The 16,661-nt window shown below is 44.0% G+C and overlaps 1 protein-coding gene across 1 annotated transcript in view; it reads left to right on the top strand.

Annotated features, from left to right (window-relative positions):
• Positions 1 to 16,661, top strand: part of RAB8A (RAB8A, member RAS oncogene family) — a 65,674-nt gene that overhangs the window by 43,130 nt on the left and 5,883 nt on the right. The window contains exons 5-6 of the mRNA XM_063456559.1: positions 3,751 to 3,816; positions 7,994 to 8,044. Coding sequence (XP_063312629.1) covers positions 3,751 to 3,816; positions 7,994 to 8,044 — 117 coding nt within the window. The remainder of the gene's footprint in view (positions 1 to 3,750; positions 3,817 to 7,993; positions 8,045 to 16,661) is intronic.

The raw sequence follows: 16,661 nt of genomic DNA, 5'->3' as shown, positions 1-16,661 counted from the left end.
AAGACCCAATAATGATTTTTAAAAAAGGAAGAAACTCCAGTTTACCTTGCAAGCCGCACGTTTCAGCCTACTACTTAAGCTCTTTTAAGTTATGGAGTCAGGCGGTACTAATTTTCTAACTGTACACCTAGAGATCAGACTGCTTGCTAAACTTTACTCATACTGCAGAGGCAGAGGGGAAGAGAGACCGAGGGCAGCGGTAACCCAATTTTGAGTTCAAACTGTTGCAAAACAGTTTGACTCATGAAGGCAAGACTATGTCAAAAGACTCTTGTCCCCTATAATAACTTAAATTAGTTTTCCTGAATGCTGTTAGGGCATTTTTTTTTATTTTTTTTTAAATTCTTTATTTTTCTTGTGCAGATGATGACAACAAGCAAGTAGAGCCACAACAGCATCCACAAGCATAGTTATTGCATTTTACATTGTGGCAGTTTAGTTGGCACATTTTTTTTTTAGTATAAAGTTGACAGGCTAATAGAAACGCTTATATAACATGCTACAATAATTAAGCCTTTAACAAAGCTAGTCACGTTTAAGGAGTGTTTAGAGAAATTTAACATCATTCACTACCGAACGCTTTTGATTGAAAGAGTATTAACATAACGTATTTAAGTCAAGAAATGTGTAGCTAGCTTATAAACATATAATGATATAGTTGAACAGTTGCTTGGCTTATAGGGAAGAAGCACAATTTTATGAATAGTGTAGTGCAAGCTGAATAAAGGCTAAGTACGATTAATGTAGTGGGTCACGTTGAGGTCAGCGAGTAAAACATAATGCATATTTTGGTACTTGAGTATGAGAGAGTTCGCTTAGCTATGCAGGAGTAAACTCTGTGATCGCCCTGGACAGGGGCTTAGTGTGGGTATGTAGTCTGGTGAAGTTATACAATGGGTTCAGGCGAATGGACATGTCACATTTTGTGTTAGTTGTGCACTACGTGCTACTGTTGGCTTGTAGAAGCTCAACAGTGTGAAGCTGTCCGTTAGTTAATCGTTGTGTGTTGCATGTGGGTCCAGCAGGGAAAGATATCAGGTTTAAGATCCACACGTCATGCCTGATCAGGTAGGGCAAACGGGGAGCCATTAAAGGTGACGTGTTGACTGCCTGTGGTTTTAAAGGCACATGCTTATTTAGGGCATTATCTGTTGCATGCGGGTTAATAGCAAAAGTAACACAGCGCGTTAAAAGGTTAGGACAGTCAGGATTGCAATGGGCTAATAACATTTAGACATAATCACAAATGGTTAAAGAGGAGAGCTGGGTCATAAACATTACCCCATATGAGTCAAGAGGTCTAGGGAGAGGAAGGCCTGTATTGAGGGGGGTATTCAACCTATACCCACTGGTCCACAAAGCCTGCCCAGGAGTATGGGAGGAATCTGGATCCTCTCTAAGTTACCCCACCAGACCCAGTCTCTAGTGCAGTCCCGTAGTTGTTTCTCGCTTGTCCATTCGCCTCCCACTGTCTGGACGGAGTCTCTGGTCTTCTCTGCATGAGGCTGGGAGTGTCGTCGAGTAGTGAGTGAGCCATGCCTGGGGGTACGTCCTCGGACGGATCGAGGTCCAGGGGGATGCTGGGAGACCTTGCCGTGTTGCTCGCTTGTGGTGCCTTGTCTGGGCCTTGTATGTGGGTGACCCGGCAGTGGGTTAGGTCGCTGTGCAGCTTGCGTTCTCTGCCGGTGTCTGGCTCTAAGTGTCCCCTTCCTCCTCCTTGGTGCCCGTCTGCTGTCGAGGCGTTGGGCCTCCGGTCGACTGGTTGGTCGCAGTTTCCGCTCTGGGAGGTTGGCATCGTTTGGTGGGGCAGGTTGGTGTAACCTGCGTTCCAGCTCCCTCCAGAGCTTCGCAAAGTGCCTGTTCAGCCTTGCTTCAAAGTTGTATGTAGCTTCGATGGGACACTTGGTGTCTGTAGCGTCGGCCATCTTGAATGAAGCTGCGCTCTCATGCTTTGTCCCCGAGGCGGCCTGCAATATTTCCGCACGCCTAAGGTACTGTTAGGGCATTTTATGCCATCTTATATAAAGTGGGCTTTACGCTGATGACACCCAGCTATATCTCTCCTCCACGGACCTCTCCCCTGACGTCCTGCAACGTGTCACTGCTTGCCTTTCTTCCATCTCTGACTGGATGTCCTCCCGCTTTCTGAAACTCAATCTCTCAAAAACTGAGCTCCTTGTCTTTCCTCCTCCTAATACTGATTCTCCTCTTTCACTCTCTTTCACTCTCCCATTTCAATGCTTTCCTATGGGGAAATGAGCGACGCTGGAGGTCCTCACACAGCGTGAGGACATCCAGCGACGCTCTAGCAAAGAAAATCTTTGCTATAAATCAGGAAGTTCTCTCTAGTGGCTGTCTAGTAGACAGCCACTAGAGGTGGGGTTGACCGTGCAAGGTAATTACACGCGTGGTAGGTGCGGGCGGGACGGCCGCCTTCCCGCCGCAAATCTGAACAAAGGCCCTCGCCCCACCAACTGCACAACTGCCGGCCAGCAAACCGCCACGCAAAGGGCAACACACGGGGGTGCTGCTGGTAATGCATCAATTAAGCAAAGCAAAAACCGTACAAGTCTCGAATGCTGGCCTACACGGGAGCGAAGCCACAAGGGGCCCGACCTCAAACTTCTACCCACAAGTACAGAAAAGGGCAAGGCACAGACGGAAGCGGTGGAATGCAACCCAACACAGACCCCCATCAGGGAAGACCTCCGCTACAAGAGGACAGAGGAAAAACTGCACAGGCCCCTAGTAGATCCCTAGGCGGAAAGGGCGACTCAGCTGGAAGGCGCTGCGAAGTACATGCTTGGGCGCGAGGTGCAGGAGCTCAGCAGGGAAGCATCACAGACGTCCATCCCAGGGCCAAAGTTAAGGCCTCTAGATTGGGCATCGGCTAGGCACAAGTGGACTGTCCTACCAGACTCCTTACATTCTTTGACAACGTACATGCCATGAGAACTATACATTTGATAAACTGTAGGTTTGCTTGCAAGCTAACTTCTCATTGAATGCTCTGCTCTATGCTTAACTCCTGAATCCACTACCTAACCTACGTTCATTAGGCAAACATACTATTGAATATTTTGATAAAATACCTGTACACAAGTTAGAAGCAACAATTAAGCATGTTAAAGATCATCACTTAGTGAGAGGTATTTCTGTACTAGCTTGTTTCATACTACTTACATAGACCATGATAAACAGAGCCTTAACAACTCTTGTACACAAAATTTTGATTACGCATTACAGCCTCATACACACACACGCTACGATCTGCATCACACTACTGTCTACTCTTCTTACTTTTAAAAATGTTTTTCTTTGTCTACTGAATCTCTGGCGATAGCTGTTGTGGCATTGCTAGCTAAAATGTTACCTGTATCACCTATTCACGAAAAATAAAGAATTATAAAAAAAAAAAATATATACAGATTTTATTGCATATATATTTTTCTTTTTTTATATACAACAAAACTGTACTTCCTTTAACTTGCCTGTCATTTAAAATGTTGTGTGGAAGCATAAGGCTGTGTTGGGGTACTTGGTGCCATTCATTTTCTTGTGCAGGCTTTATGCTTGCAGTGTGCATCTAGTATTGGGATGGGGTTTTGATTGCTATAAGAAAAATGTTTGCAAGAATTTAAGCTCTCTCTCAGATTTCCAGTTGTGAATAGTCATGTTGGGCTAGTAGAATAATGTTTTGAACATTTAGATTCAGCCAAAAATGAATGTGATGTTTCCTCTTTATTTCAGTTGGCTTTGGAGTATGGGATTAAGTTCATGGAGACAAGTGCAAAAGCAAATATCAATGTAGAAAATGTAAGTACATGACCACTTTAACCATTATGTAGCTCTTGTTCTATTTCATTTCAGGACTGATCATATTCTCTCAAATGTAAAATAATCTGAATGATACAAGACATTTTATGAGAGAAACTGTCAGTTCCTCCTGTAGCGCCTTACCAATGGGTGCTGAGCATTTTTATTAACAATATTCGGTTTATTATTTATTACACTGCGACTGAATGTATCCCTATTGCAATCTAGAATTGTCTTCTTCCTAAACGTTAGTTTCCTGACTAGAGAGGCTAATGGTGTCCGAGTTACATTCCATAAGAGAGATTGTTCTCTCAAATGGTTATTTTCTTGATGGGTGTGTTTGTTTTTTTTGTTTTTTTTATCCCTCTCCCCTCCCCCCCCCCCCCCCCCCCACCTCCCCCCATTTACACCTTGATTCTTTGTGCTAGGTACCTGGTTAGGATAAAATCTATTATCTATTGGGGGCAGGGCCTGACCGCAGAAATGAGAGGAAGCAAACCTCAACAGCTCCTGCTGCAGGCAGAGATTAAACCGAACTTTCACAGCTCTAACGGCAATTTATTGATACGAAGCAGTCACCAAACAAGAGACGACATTCAGCAGCACAAACTGATACCACTTAAGAGCTGTTCTGAGCACAATTTGCCTGATAGGAATATGAGACCTACAAACATGGCGAGTGCAGGGGAGACGGCCGCTCTTCTGCCGCCACGATCGACCAAGCTTCTGTGCCAGGGCCCACATTCTCCCCCCCATCCCCTCCCCCTTATGGACCGTCAGGGGTCATCCCGGTCTACCCCGAAAGCGTGAGCACTCACCCACAACCTGATTCAGGTCGCAAGGCTGACAGGACACAAGGCCTTACTAAGATGGCTGACGGCACCGCCGCCCACACAATGCAAAAAGCCCCTAAAGTCTGGGCCACAGCCTTCCAGACTAGGTTCAACACCATATGTAGGCGATTCTGGGACCGTCTGGAGAAACGACATCAGCCGCCAACTCCATCACGGGCTGGCAAGGGGACCATTGCGCGCGAGAGCCAGTTGGAGCTCTATACCCTGAACGGCCCCAACCGGGCAAAGCTACAGCTGAACCAACAAGATATAAGAATGACAGCCCACCTGGGGGACACACCTGCGGTGGAGAGCAAAGCACCCACGCTAGCGACGAAGTGCAGCCTTGCACCGGGTAAGGACCTGGCCCCAAAGCAGCGACGGGTCTGTGAAATGGTGGTGCCGGCTCTTATCAGGTCTCAGGGCAGGAGGGGCGCCCCAGCCAGAAAGCGCAGTGAAGCCCGTGTGGACACAGAGGGTCCCGAAACGAAGATGAGGAGCCTCACTGACGTCCATCCCAAGCATGTACCAACAGCCTCCAGACAGGGCATCGGATGATCTACTGCCCAGCAGATCCCAGGGACTCCGTGGCTACACCAAGCCGAGGCATTGGCTGACAGTGCCATATGTTCCCGAGCACGGTACCCAAGCCACCCACTAGGACTTGATGCAACATTTTAGCCCATCTGTACCCAGACAGACAATACAGTTGAATCTATGTTTAACTTTTTATGTTTAGGTGTCTTTAATCGCCTGCCTATGCCACTACTTGCTAAACCACAAGAGAGGCGTACCAGGGTTTACACCAGCTACAAGACTGTTCGTATGACCCCAGCTAGCATGTTATACAATTCCAGTCAGCATGTTACACCATCTCAGTCAGCATTAGAGAGTCTAGCACAGCCTTTACACCTAGACATCTGTTCCCCTGAACTTGCTCATGCTATCCAACATGGCAGTAATCCAGGTGTTACACCGCTAATAGCCTGGCCTTATCTATCTAACCTGCTACTGAGCACCTAACCTGCTATTGTACTCCCAGCTAGCATGTTATGCAATTTAATAAGCGTCCGCAAGTCTTGCAAGGCCTACACATATGTAAACGAGTCTCACTAATTACTGCTATTGTATCTGGAATTCTCATGCATGTTTATTTACCTACTATAAAATTGTGCACGCCTAATCTAATACCCAGAATGTACAGCTTGATATACCGCTAGAGGACTGCTGTTGGGGTACTTCGAGCATGTTTGTACCTATCTTTTGCACAGCAAAAATGTAAAATTACAACAAAAAAAAATACTTATCTATTTATTTACTTGTATCTATCACATATTTTCCCTCTATCCTCTCCTTTTCATAATTTATATATATATTTTTGATTCTTTATTTAAAAGAAAAGATATCCATGATGATATCCATGATGATTGGGACATGTGCTAAGCTTACAAAGAAAATGCTCAACAGCAGATCAATATTAAAACTGGAAAATAATGGGAAATTAGTAGGTGAGGGGACAGTAGATTCTTTCAATTTATTTTTCTTTCTTTTTTAAAGGGACCCTGTAGGCACAAAGACCACTTCAGCTCATTGAAGTGGTCTGGGTGCAATGTCCCATGTCCCTTAACCCTACAGTGGTAATTATTGTAGTTTCTGAGAAATTGCACCAATTAACTGCAAGGGTTAACTCCACCTCTAGTGGCTGTCTACCAGATGCACATCTGGAAATAACAGCTGATGTCATCACAATGTAAAAACACTGCTGAGCAAAGCTTAGACATTTTAAGTTGGGTAAGTGCCAAACGTTATTTGTTATTGGCTCAAAAGTGGACAATGTTTCTGCACTTTGCAAACCATTATCAACATTTGATAAGGACTCTAATGGAGCTTAGATGGGTTGCCTGGTGGCTGTTAGCCAGTGTATCTTTTGTGTATTTGGTCAGATGATTTACTTAAACAAACACTACTTACTATAACAGCGTCTAATTGAAGTTGCTGTAGTGGCTACAGTAGATCCCCCTTTGCAAGTGCCCCCAAAACATTGTATTTGAATAGTTAGAAGGTTTGGAAGCATGTCTTCAATCCTTCTGACTAGGAGAGCCAGGGCTGTTTTTTAACCGGCTCTCATAACCAGGAATACCATGGTGTCATGCGCGCATGTACAGTGCTGTCATGGCTTGCCATTGAAAAACATTTCATGCAATGATTCTCTGACAAGAGAATCACTGGAAGATCTCTGAGCGTGCCATGCATGCACCTACAGCCCACAATACTCATTGGATTGGACTGTCATCCTGGAGGCCAGGATGACTACCTGAGGAGGAGTGGACGGCAGTATCGAGGAAGGCTTTTTGTGCTTGTGTAAAACCATTCCTTTAAAAAAAAAAAAAAAAAAAAATTATAGCACATTGGGGGGAGGCTGAAACTAACTACTGCCATTAAGACTGTCAGGAATACAGATTTGTATTCCTAATGCTACAAATCTCTTACAAACAAGTTGTGCACACAGATTTATATTCCTAATGCTTTAAATCTCCTCTAACAACCAAGCTGGGTATAACTTGTTTTTAATATTCAGGAAGGCAAAGGTGAGCACCAGTGCACTTTTTTTTTTTTTTATCCTTTTCTACACTTTGCAATGCGTACACAAATTTGTATTACCTGTACAGGAAATGGGAAATGAAAAACCTGCTTATGCATTATTTAACAAACCCACAATGCTACTTCCACAAATTAATGTTAAACCAAATTAATTTTCATAATGTCTCGAAGTAATTTAAATCTAAACCTGGAGTTTGTATAACCATTTTTGAACATATTCTCTTTTTTTAAAGCCATTCTGTCATGCCAGGTTTACTCTGTGCTAGTACAGCTCCCAAGGCACAAAATATAAAATTTAGAAGACTGATAAATTATATATTTTTGTGCTTGGGGAGTTGTTACATTAGTTAAATTAGTACCTGCTTCCCCTCACTTCAGTGCTGCCATCGTGGAGTTTCTGTGAGTGTTACGATATTGCAATTCTTAACCCTTCATTGCCATTCTTTGTCTGTTGCTACTGACATTACATAGGGGAGGGTTCTCTTGCTCTGCCTGTCACTCAATCTTCTGCGTTAGACCCTCTTAAATACTGAGGCTTGATTGACTGGCAGGGAGGGGCCAAAATGTAAAGTGCATTAAATAAAAAGCTAGAATTTCTGCTAGCATCAAGTATAGATGAATTTTGATGCACTTTAATGTAAATCCAAATTGTGCATTCAGGTACACTTTAACATTATTCTAAAATTGCCCAGAGTAAATTGTGTATATCCCTTTCAATATCTAACATCTGTTATTGTTTACAGGCCTTTTTTACTTTGGCAAGAGACATCAAAGCAAAAATGGACAAGAAAATGGTAAGCATTGAGCGGTGTACTCTTTGAGTTCAAATGGAACTTTGTGGCTTTTGGGAGTCAGTTACATGTGGTAGTAGATAGGTTTGTGTATCCGTATGCTGAAGTGTTTTCAGGACTTTTCCACCATACTGTATGTATTCTTAGTAAGTTGGTGTCTTATAAGCATTCTATTTAATAATAATAACATTAGAAACACGAGCACTAAACTGCAAATGAGACCTTTAGAGAGACTCCAATACAAGGATTTTTTTATTTAATTTATTTATTCTAATAAATATTTATTCTAATATTCAGTCTTCTGCTCTATAACCGAAACAGATGTGTAAATTTGCAGGGACAATTACTGGAATTGTTTGACCTGATTATTTTTTTTCTTCTGACTATTTTACGATACAGTAATTAGTACGTAGGGTGCTATTTCAGCACGTTGCTTGTTGTGTAACTATCCTTTCGGAAATGGGTGAAAGAAGAAATATAGATGCAAAAAAAATGGCTTTTATTATAAATTAACTTACACTATGTACCAAAGTCTTATACATAAGGGATGCTTTCTGCAATTAAGTGGATCAAGTATAGAATCTGTTGGCGCTATGTAAATGGCGATAATAATAGTTTGAGGAACATCCTTGCTACAATTTAACCCATTGAGATTAATTCTACAGATTTTTGTGTCACTTTATATACAGTAAAATACAAAATAGCTTCCACCAAATCACCCGTGGAATAAAAGGTTAAACTTAACTTTGGATACTTGCTTCCCTTCAGTTACCTCCCAAAATGGTAACTACCGTATATACTCGAGTATAAGCCGACCCGAATATAAGCCGAGGCCCCTAATTTTATCCCAAAAAACTGGGAAAACTTATTGACTCGAGTATAAGACTAGGGTGGGAAATGCAGCAGCTACTGGTAAATTTCTAAATAAAATTAGATCCTAAAAAAATTTTATTAATTGAATATTTATTTACAGTGTGTGTATAATGAATGCAGTGTGTGCGTATGTGTGTGTGTATGAGTGCAGCGTGTGTGTATGAGTGCAGTGTGTGTGTGTATGAGTGCAGTGTGTGTGTGTATGAGTGCAGTGTGTGTGTGCATGAATGCAGTGTGTGTGTGCATGAATGCAGTGTGTGTGTGCATGAATGCAGTGTGTGAATGCAGTGTGTGCAGGGCCGGTGCAAGGATATTTGCCGCCGTAGGCAAAAAAATTTTTGCCGCCCCCTCCCCCCCCATATGTCCTGACTTCCCCTCCTCCTCCCTCAGTGGTCCTTACCTCCCCACCCCCGTGTTCCTTCACTCCCCCCCCAGTGGTCCTGACTCACCCCTCCCCTAGTGGTCCTTACTTCCCCCTCCCCTCCCATAGTGGTCCTTATCCCACCCCCTCCCTCTCATAGTGGTCCTTATCCCCCTTCTCCCTCCCATAGTGTTCCTTATCCCCCCCCATCCCTCCCATAGTGGTCCATATACCCCCCTCCCTCCCATAATGGTCCTTATACCCCCCTCCCTCCCATAGTGGTCCTTATACCCCCCTCCCTCCCATAGTGGTCCTTATCCCACCCCCTCCCATAGTGGTCCTTATACCCCCCTCCCTCCAATAGTGGTCCTTATACCCCCCCTCCCTCCCATAGTGGTCCTTATACCCCCCCCCCCTCCCTCCCATAGTGGTCCTTATACCCCCCCTCCCTCCCATAGTGGTCCTTATACCCCCCCTCCCTCCCATAGTGGTCCTTATCCCCCCCTCCCTCCCATAGTGGTCCTTATACCCCCCCTCCCTCCCATAGTGGTCCTTATACCCCCCCTCCCTCCCATAGTGGTCCTTATACCCCCCTCCACCCCATAGTGGTCCTTATCCCCCCCCTCCCTCCCATAGTGGTCCTTATCCCCCCCCTCCCTCCCATAGTGGTCCTTATACCCCCCCCCCTCCCATAGTGGTCCTTATACCCCCCCTCCCATAGTGGTCCTTATACCCCCCCCCCTCCCATAGTGGTCCTTATACCCCTTTTATTTTTATTATTATTATTTTTTTTATTATTTTATTTCTTTTTTTTTTTTTTTTTTTCGTCCCCCCTCCCTGCTTGATATATGGCAGGGAGGGGGGCTCTCCTTCCCTGGTGGTCCAGTGGCAGTTCAGTGGGGGGAGAGGGGGGCTGGCAGAGCTGTACTTACCTGTTCTGCAGCTCCTGTCAGCTCTCTCCTCCTCTGCGCCGTCCGTGCAGCTCCTTCTGTCAGCTCACAGTGTAAGTCTCGCGAGAGCCGCGGCTCTCGCGAGACTTACACCGGGAGCTGACCGAGGTGCTGAACGGACGGCGCGGAGGAGGAGAGAGCTGACAGGAGCTGCAGAACAGGTAAGTACAGCTCTGCCAGCCCCCCTCTCCCCCCAGTCTGTATTATGGCAATGCAAATTGCCATAATACAGACTCTGACTCGAGTATAAGCCGAGTTGGGGTTTTTCAGCCCAAAAAATGGGCTGAAAAACTCTGCTTATACTCGAGTATATACGGTATATAAAAAGTATAATATGGTTCATATGGAATAGGTATCCAGCTTGTATCACTAAAACATAAATAAAAAATACAACATAGCGTAATACTGTTGTGGTCTTATTAATTGCCCAATGGTTCAAGGTTACACTCACAGATTTGTTGTATATAGTAAGCCTTCAGGTTGCCACCCCTATAGGTAGGGGGGTAAGTCCTGTTCGTTTGTAGTAACGCCAATCTGGAGACCAAGATGTTCACACTCTCCCAATGGTTGAAAGTATGGATTTATTGGCATATAGTAAAATTAAATTAAAATATGGTTCTACGCGTTTCGTTCCCCATAGTAAACTTTCTCAGGAACCAAAATTTAAAAAACATACAGTTTATACACTCCAAATACTAACAAGTGTATCCATAAGCCTATTGCTTCCCTCCCTTCCCTTAAATACAATAAGTGCCGGAAGTCCATTGTTGGTGTGATGGGCGTATTCTCCTTTTCCTCTTCTATTGGACATCTCATCCATTGGTGAATTACCTCCATCTGTTGTTTCAGCTGTTCTGATTTTCGTTCGTTTTTTTTCGTGGCATTTTAGGTGTCCATTTTCGAGGACTCACTTCCTGTATGGGTCAGCGTCTTCTTTTTATGATGCACTTCCTTATTTTATTTTTTATTTTATTTTTATTTAAAAATGGCCATGCATTCCATTTTGTTCCACTTAGAACTTGTTATGTTGCCATCTGGTGGTCGCCAGAAAGTAATACACTTTGTGCATATTTATCAATGATTTCATTATATGCAAAAAAGAAAAATGCCAGAGTTGAATTAACAATTCATTTTACAATTAAACATATAGACTTTATTCCCATTCTATTCACCAACAAACAATGGTCCAATTTAGTTATTATAAAACTAATTTGATCTATATGATGGGTAATGTTCATTTTATACTTCCCGTTACAGCACCTGAGGTTCCTAGTAGGTCTCCCATACAAGTACTAACCAGGCCCGAGTCTGGATAGCTTCTAAGATCTGACAAGATCAGGCACTTTCAGACTGATATTGCCATAGATTTTTATTTCTTATTTTAATGTTGTTTATCAATATATACTTTTGTGGACCCTTGTGTATTGGTGTATATTTGGGCTTCACATCACATATATTGCATATATACAGTAAAGCAAGGTTTTGTTCGCAAGAACACTTCTGCCAAGCTGGTCAGTATCACAATTATTGAATCCATACTACATATGAAGTAATCAGTTGCCAGTTTCTGTCATTTAATGCTCTATTATTGTGGAGAAATATTGGCAAAATTTGCAAGACTTACGAATCATTTGTTGCATTGCTTTTCGTTTTCGATTACATAGCTCCACCTGCTGGCCATTCCATTGAATTTTTATAAAAGCTAATTTTTCAGGTTTTTGAAATGTGCATTTTAGGGAATGTTTATTCTTGTACCCTTGGTACTTACAAGCATCACAAAAATTATACATACTTACTAATGGATGGTAATTTGTTGGTGTTCTTAAAGAAAAGGGCAAAAGCACATGAATAAACGGTAAAAGTTGAGGTAGATCCTAAATCCTAATTTCTCCAAAATAAATCTATTTAAAATATTGTCCAAGTAAGCTTTAGAAGTTTAGCAGAAAAGACAATTTAAAGTGTTTTTTTCATATAATTGCATCACATTTTTCCAACCCAGATTTTAAAAATCACCATCTTATATAGGTAGATTTTACATTATATGGTGAGGCATAAACTGTGATTAACTGGTTAAATGTAACAAAAAAAGCTATGCAGCCTCTCTTCAGCTCTTCGTTCTGTGTAGTTGTCCAATATTTTTTTTTATTTTTATTTTTTTAACCCCTTAAGGACGGAGGACGGTTCAGGACTGTCATCGGCATTTTTCCATTGCCGACTGCTGATGGTCCTGAACCGTCCTAACTTTAAGATTTACTTACCCGATCGCCGTCGTTCCCCCGGCGGTGCTCCCGTTGTGGGGAGACTGCCTGCAGCCCAGACAGTCTCCCCATGGCAGATTAGGACCCCTGGGGCCATGTGATCGCTCAACAGGGCGACCACATGGTCACAATAGGTGTCCATGTGTCTGCCTGCAGGGGGACTGTCTGTGCTGACAGGCAGTATCCCTGCATGTGTAAAATCATAAAAAAAAAAAAGTTAAAGTTAATAAAAAAATATATATTATTATATATGTGTATATATATATATATATATATATATGATATATAGACATATATTATACCTATATAATATATGTCTATATATCATATATATATATATGTCATGCTAAGTGTATTTTTATATTAATATTAATATAAAAATACACTTATAATTAAATTACACACGTGTGTGTATATATATATAATATATAACTATATATATTGTGTATATATATTATTATAAAATACAAATAAGTAATTTAAATTAAATTAAACATGTACAAATAATAATAAAAATTTGAAAAAAAATTATATCTATATGAAATTTTATTCTAACTGTATTTTGATATTTATATATATCAAAATACACTTAGAATGAACTTGTATATATATCTACCGTATATACTCGAGTATAAGCCGAGTTTTTCAGCCCATTTTTTGGGCTGAAAAACCCCAACTCGGCTTATACTCGAGTCAAGGTCTGTATTATGGCAATTTGCATTGCCATAATACAGACCGGGGGAGAGGGGGGCTGGCAGAGCTGTACTTACCTGTTCTGCAGCTCCTGTCAGCTCTCTCCTCCTCCGCGCCGTCCGTTCAGCACCTCGGTCAGCTCCCAGTGTAAGTCTCGCGAGAGCCGCGGCTCTCGCGAGACTTACACTGGGAGCTGACAGAGGGAGCTGCACGGACGGCGCAGAGGAGGAGAGAGCTGACAGGAGCTGCAGAACAGGTAAGTACAGCTCTGCCAGCCCCCCTCTCCCCCCCACTGAACTGCCACTGGACCACCAGGGAAGGAGAGCCCCCCTCCCTGCCATCTATCAAGCAGGGAGGGGGGACGAAAAAAAAATAAAATAAGAAATAATAATAAAAAAAAATAATAATAATAATAAAAAAAAAATTAAAAAAAGGGGGTATAAGGACCACTGTGGGAGGGGGGGGGGTATAAGGACCACTATGGGAGGGAGGGGGTGGGATAAGGACCACTATGGGAGGGAGGGGGGGTATAAGGACCGCTATGGGAGGGAGGGGGGGGATAAGGACCACTATTGGAGGGAGGGGGTGGGATAAGGACCACTATGGGAGGGAGGGGGGTATAAGGACCGCTATGGGAGGGAGGGGGGATAAGGACCACTATGGGAGGGAGGGGGGGGGGGATAAGGACCACTATGGGAGGGAGGAGGGGATAAGGACCACTATGGGAGGGAAGGGGGGGATAAGGACCACTATGGGAGGGAGGGGGGGGATAAGGACCACTATGGGAGGGAGGGGGGGGATAAGGACCACTATGGGAGGGAGGGGGGGGATAAGGACCACTATACCACTATGGAAGGGAGGGGGGGATAAGGACCACTATCGGAGGGAGGGGGGTGGGATAAGGACCACTATGGGAGGGAGGGGGGTGGGATAAGGACCACTATGGGAGGGAGGGGGGGGAGAAAAGGAACACTATGGGAGGGAGGGGGGGATAAGGACCACTATGGGAGGAAGGGAGGGAGGGGGATAAGGACCACTATGGGAGGAAGGGAGGGAGGGGGATAAGGACCACTATGGGAGGGAGGGGGATAAGGACCACTATGGGAGGGAGGGGGATAAGGACCACTATGGGAGGGAGGGGGGGGATAAGGACCACTAGGGGAGGGAGGGGGGTGGGATAAGGACCACTATGGGAGGGAGGGGGGGGAGAAAAGGAACACTATGGGAGGGAGGGGGGGATAAGGACCACTATGGGAGGGAGGGGGGGGATAAGGACCACTATGGGAGGAAGGGAGGGGGGGGATAAGGACCACTATGGGAGGGAGGGGGATAAGGACCACTATGGGAGGGAGGGGGATAAGGACCACTATGGGAGGGAGGGGGATAAGGACCACTATGGGAGGGAGGGGGGGGATAAGGACCACTAGGGGAGGGAGGGGGGGATAAGGACCACTAGGGAAGGGGAGGGGGAAGTAAGGACCACTAGGGGAGGGGAGGGGGAAGTAAGGACCACTAGGGGAGGGGAGGGGGAAGTAAGGACCACTAGGGGAGGGGTGAGTCAGGACCACTGGGGGAGGGGGGTGAAGGAACACGGGGGTGGGGAGGTAAGGACCACTGAGGGAGGAGGAGGGGAGGTCAGGACATATGGGGGGGGGCAAATATCCTTGCACCGGCCCTGCACACACTGCATTCATACACACACTGCATTCATACACACACTGCATTCATACACACTCTGCACTCATACACACACACTGCACTCACACACACACACACACACTGCATTCACACACACACACGCTGCACTCATACACACACACGCTGCACTCATACACACACACGCTGCACTCATACACACACACGCTGCACTCATACACACACACACGCTGCACTCATACACACACACACGCTGCACTCATACACACACACACGCTGCACTCATACACACACACACGCTGCACTCATACACACACACGCTGCACTCATACGCACACACTGCATTCATTATATACACACTGTAAATAAATATTCAATTAATATATTTTTTTTAGGATCTAATTTTATTTACAAATTTACCAGTAGCTGCTGCATTTCCCACCCTAGTCTTATACTCGAGTCAATAAGTTTTCCCAGTTTTTGGGGGAAAAATTAGGGGCCTCGGCTTATATTAGGGTCGGCTTATACTCGAGTATATACGGTATGTATATATAAATAAATAAAAAGAATACAAACTATTCATATGTCCATATACAAAATTACATAAATAATTATATAAATATACACGTAGACTTCAAATATATAAATATGCATATATATTTAAATTCTACGTGCGTATTTATGTAATATTTTTACATAATTAAGTTATTTTATTGATTGCAATTTAAGGGACCTGCCTGCCAACCCAGGCCGAAAGTCCAGAGAATTTAATTTGCTATCACTGTATTTTACCCTGTAACGTTCTACACCCTAAAACCTGTACATGGGGGGTACTGTTTTACTCGGGAGACTTCGCTGAACACAAATATTAGTGATTCAAAACAGTAAAACATATCACAGCAATGATATTGTCAGTGAAAGTGACTTTGTTTGCATTTTTCAAACACAAACAGCACTTTTACTGATGATATAATTGTTGTGATACATTTTCCAGTTTTGAAACACTAATATTTGTGTTCAGCAAAGTCTCCTGAGTATAACAGTACCCCCCCCCCCCCCCCCCCATGTACAGGTTTTGTAGCGGTTTTGAAAGTTACAGGGTCAAATATATAGGTCAAATATTTTTACATTGAAAATGGCCAGGTTGGTTACGTTGCCTTTGAGAGCGTATGGTAGCCCAGGAATGAGAATTACCCCCATGATGGCATACCATTTGCAAAAGAAGACAACCCAAGGTATTGCAAATGGGGTATGTCCAGTCTTTTTTAGTAACCACTTAGTCACAAACACTGGCCAAAATTAGCGTTCAATTTAGTTTACTTTTTTCACACACCAACAAATATGAACGCTAACTTTGGCCAGTGTTTGCGACTAAGTGGCTACTAAAAAAGTCTGGACATACCCCATATTGAATACCCTGGGTTGTCTACTTTAAAAAAAAAGATGTACATGTGGGGTGTTATTCAGCGATTTATGACAGATAATAGTGTTACAATGTCACTATTGATACATTTTAACCCTTTAAGTCCGGAGGACGTACTATTACGCCACGCAGAAACCGGCTCTAAACGCCGGCGGGCGTAATAGTACGTCCTCGCTTTTATTGCCGCCCACGTGGCCGGCGGTATTCTCCCGCTGCAGATCGCGGTCGGGGGGGGATGCCTGGCCCCCCGGGCAACCCCCCCTGTGGCCGGTGACCGCGATCTGCAGTCTCTGATCGCAGTGACAGGCTGTCACTGCGATCAGTATTCAGCGTGTGTCAGCCGATTTCAAATCGGCTGACACACGTGGCGGCAGCTCTCCCCTTGTGCAGATCGCGGTCGGGGGAC

This window comes from Pelobates fuscus, chromosome 5 (genome assembly GCF_036172605.1).
Source record: "Pelobates fuscus isolate aPelFus1 chromosome 5, aPelFus1.pri, whole genome shotgun sequence".
NCBI classification, from domain to species: Eukaryota; Metazoa; Chordata; class Amphibia; order Anura; family Pelobatidae; genus Pelobates; species Pelobates fuscus.
This window is presented reverse-complemented; position numbering and strand designations above follow the sequence as displayed.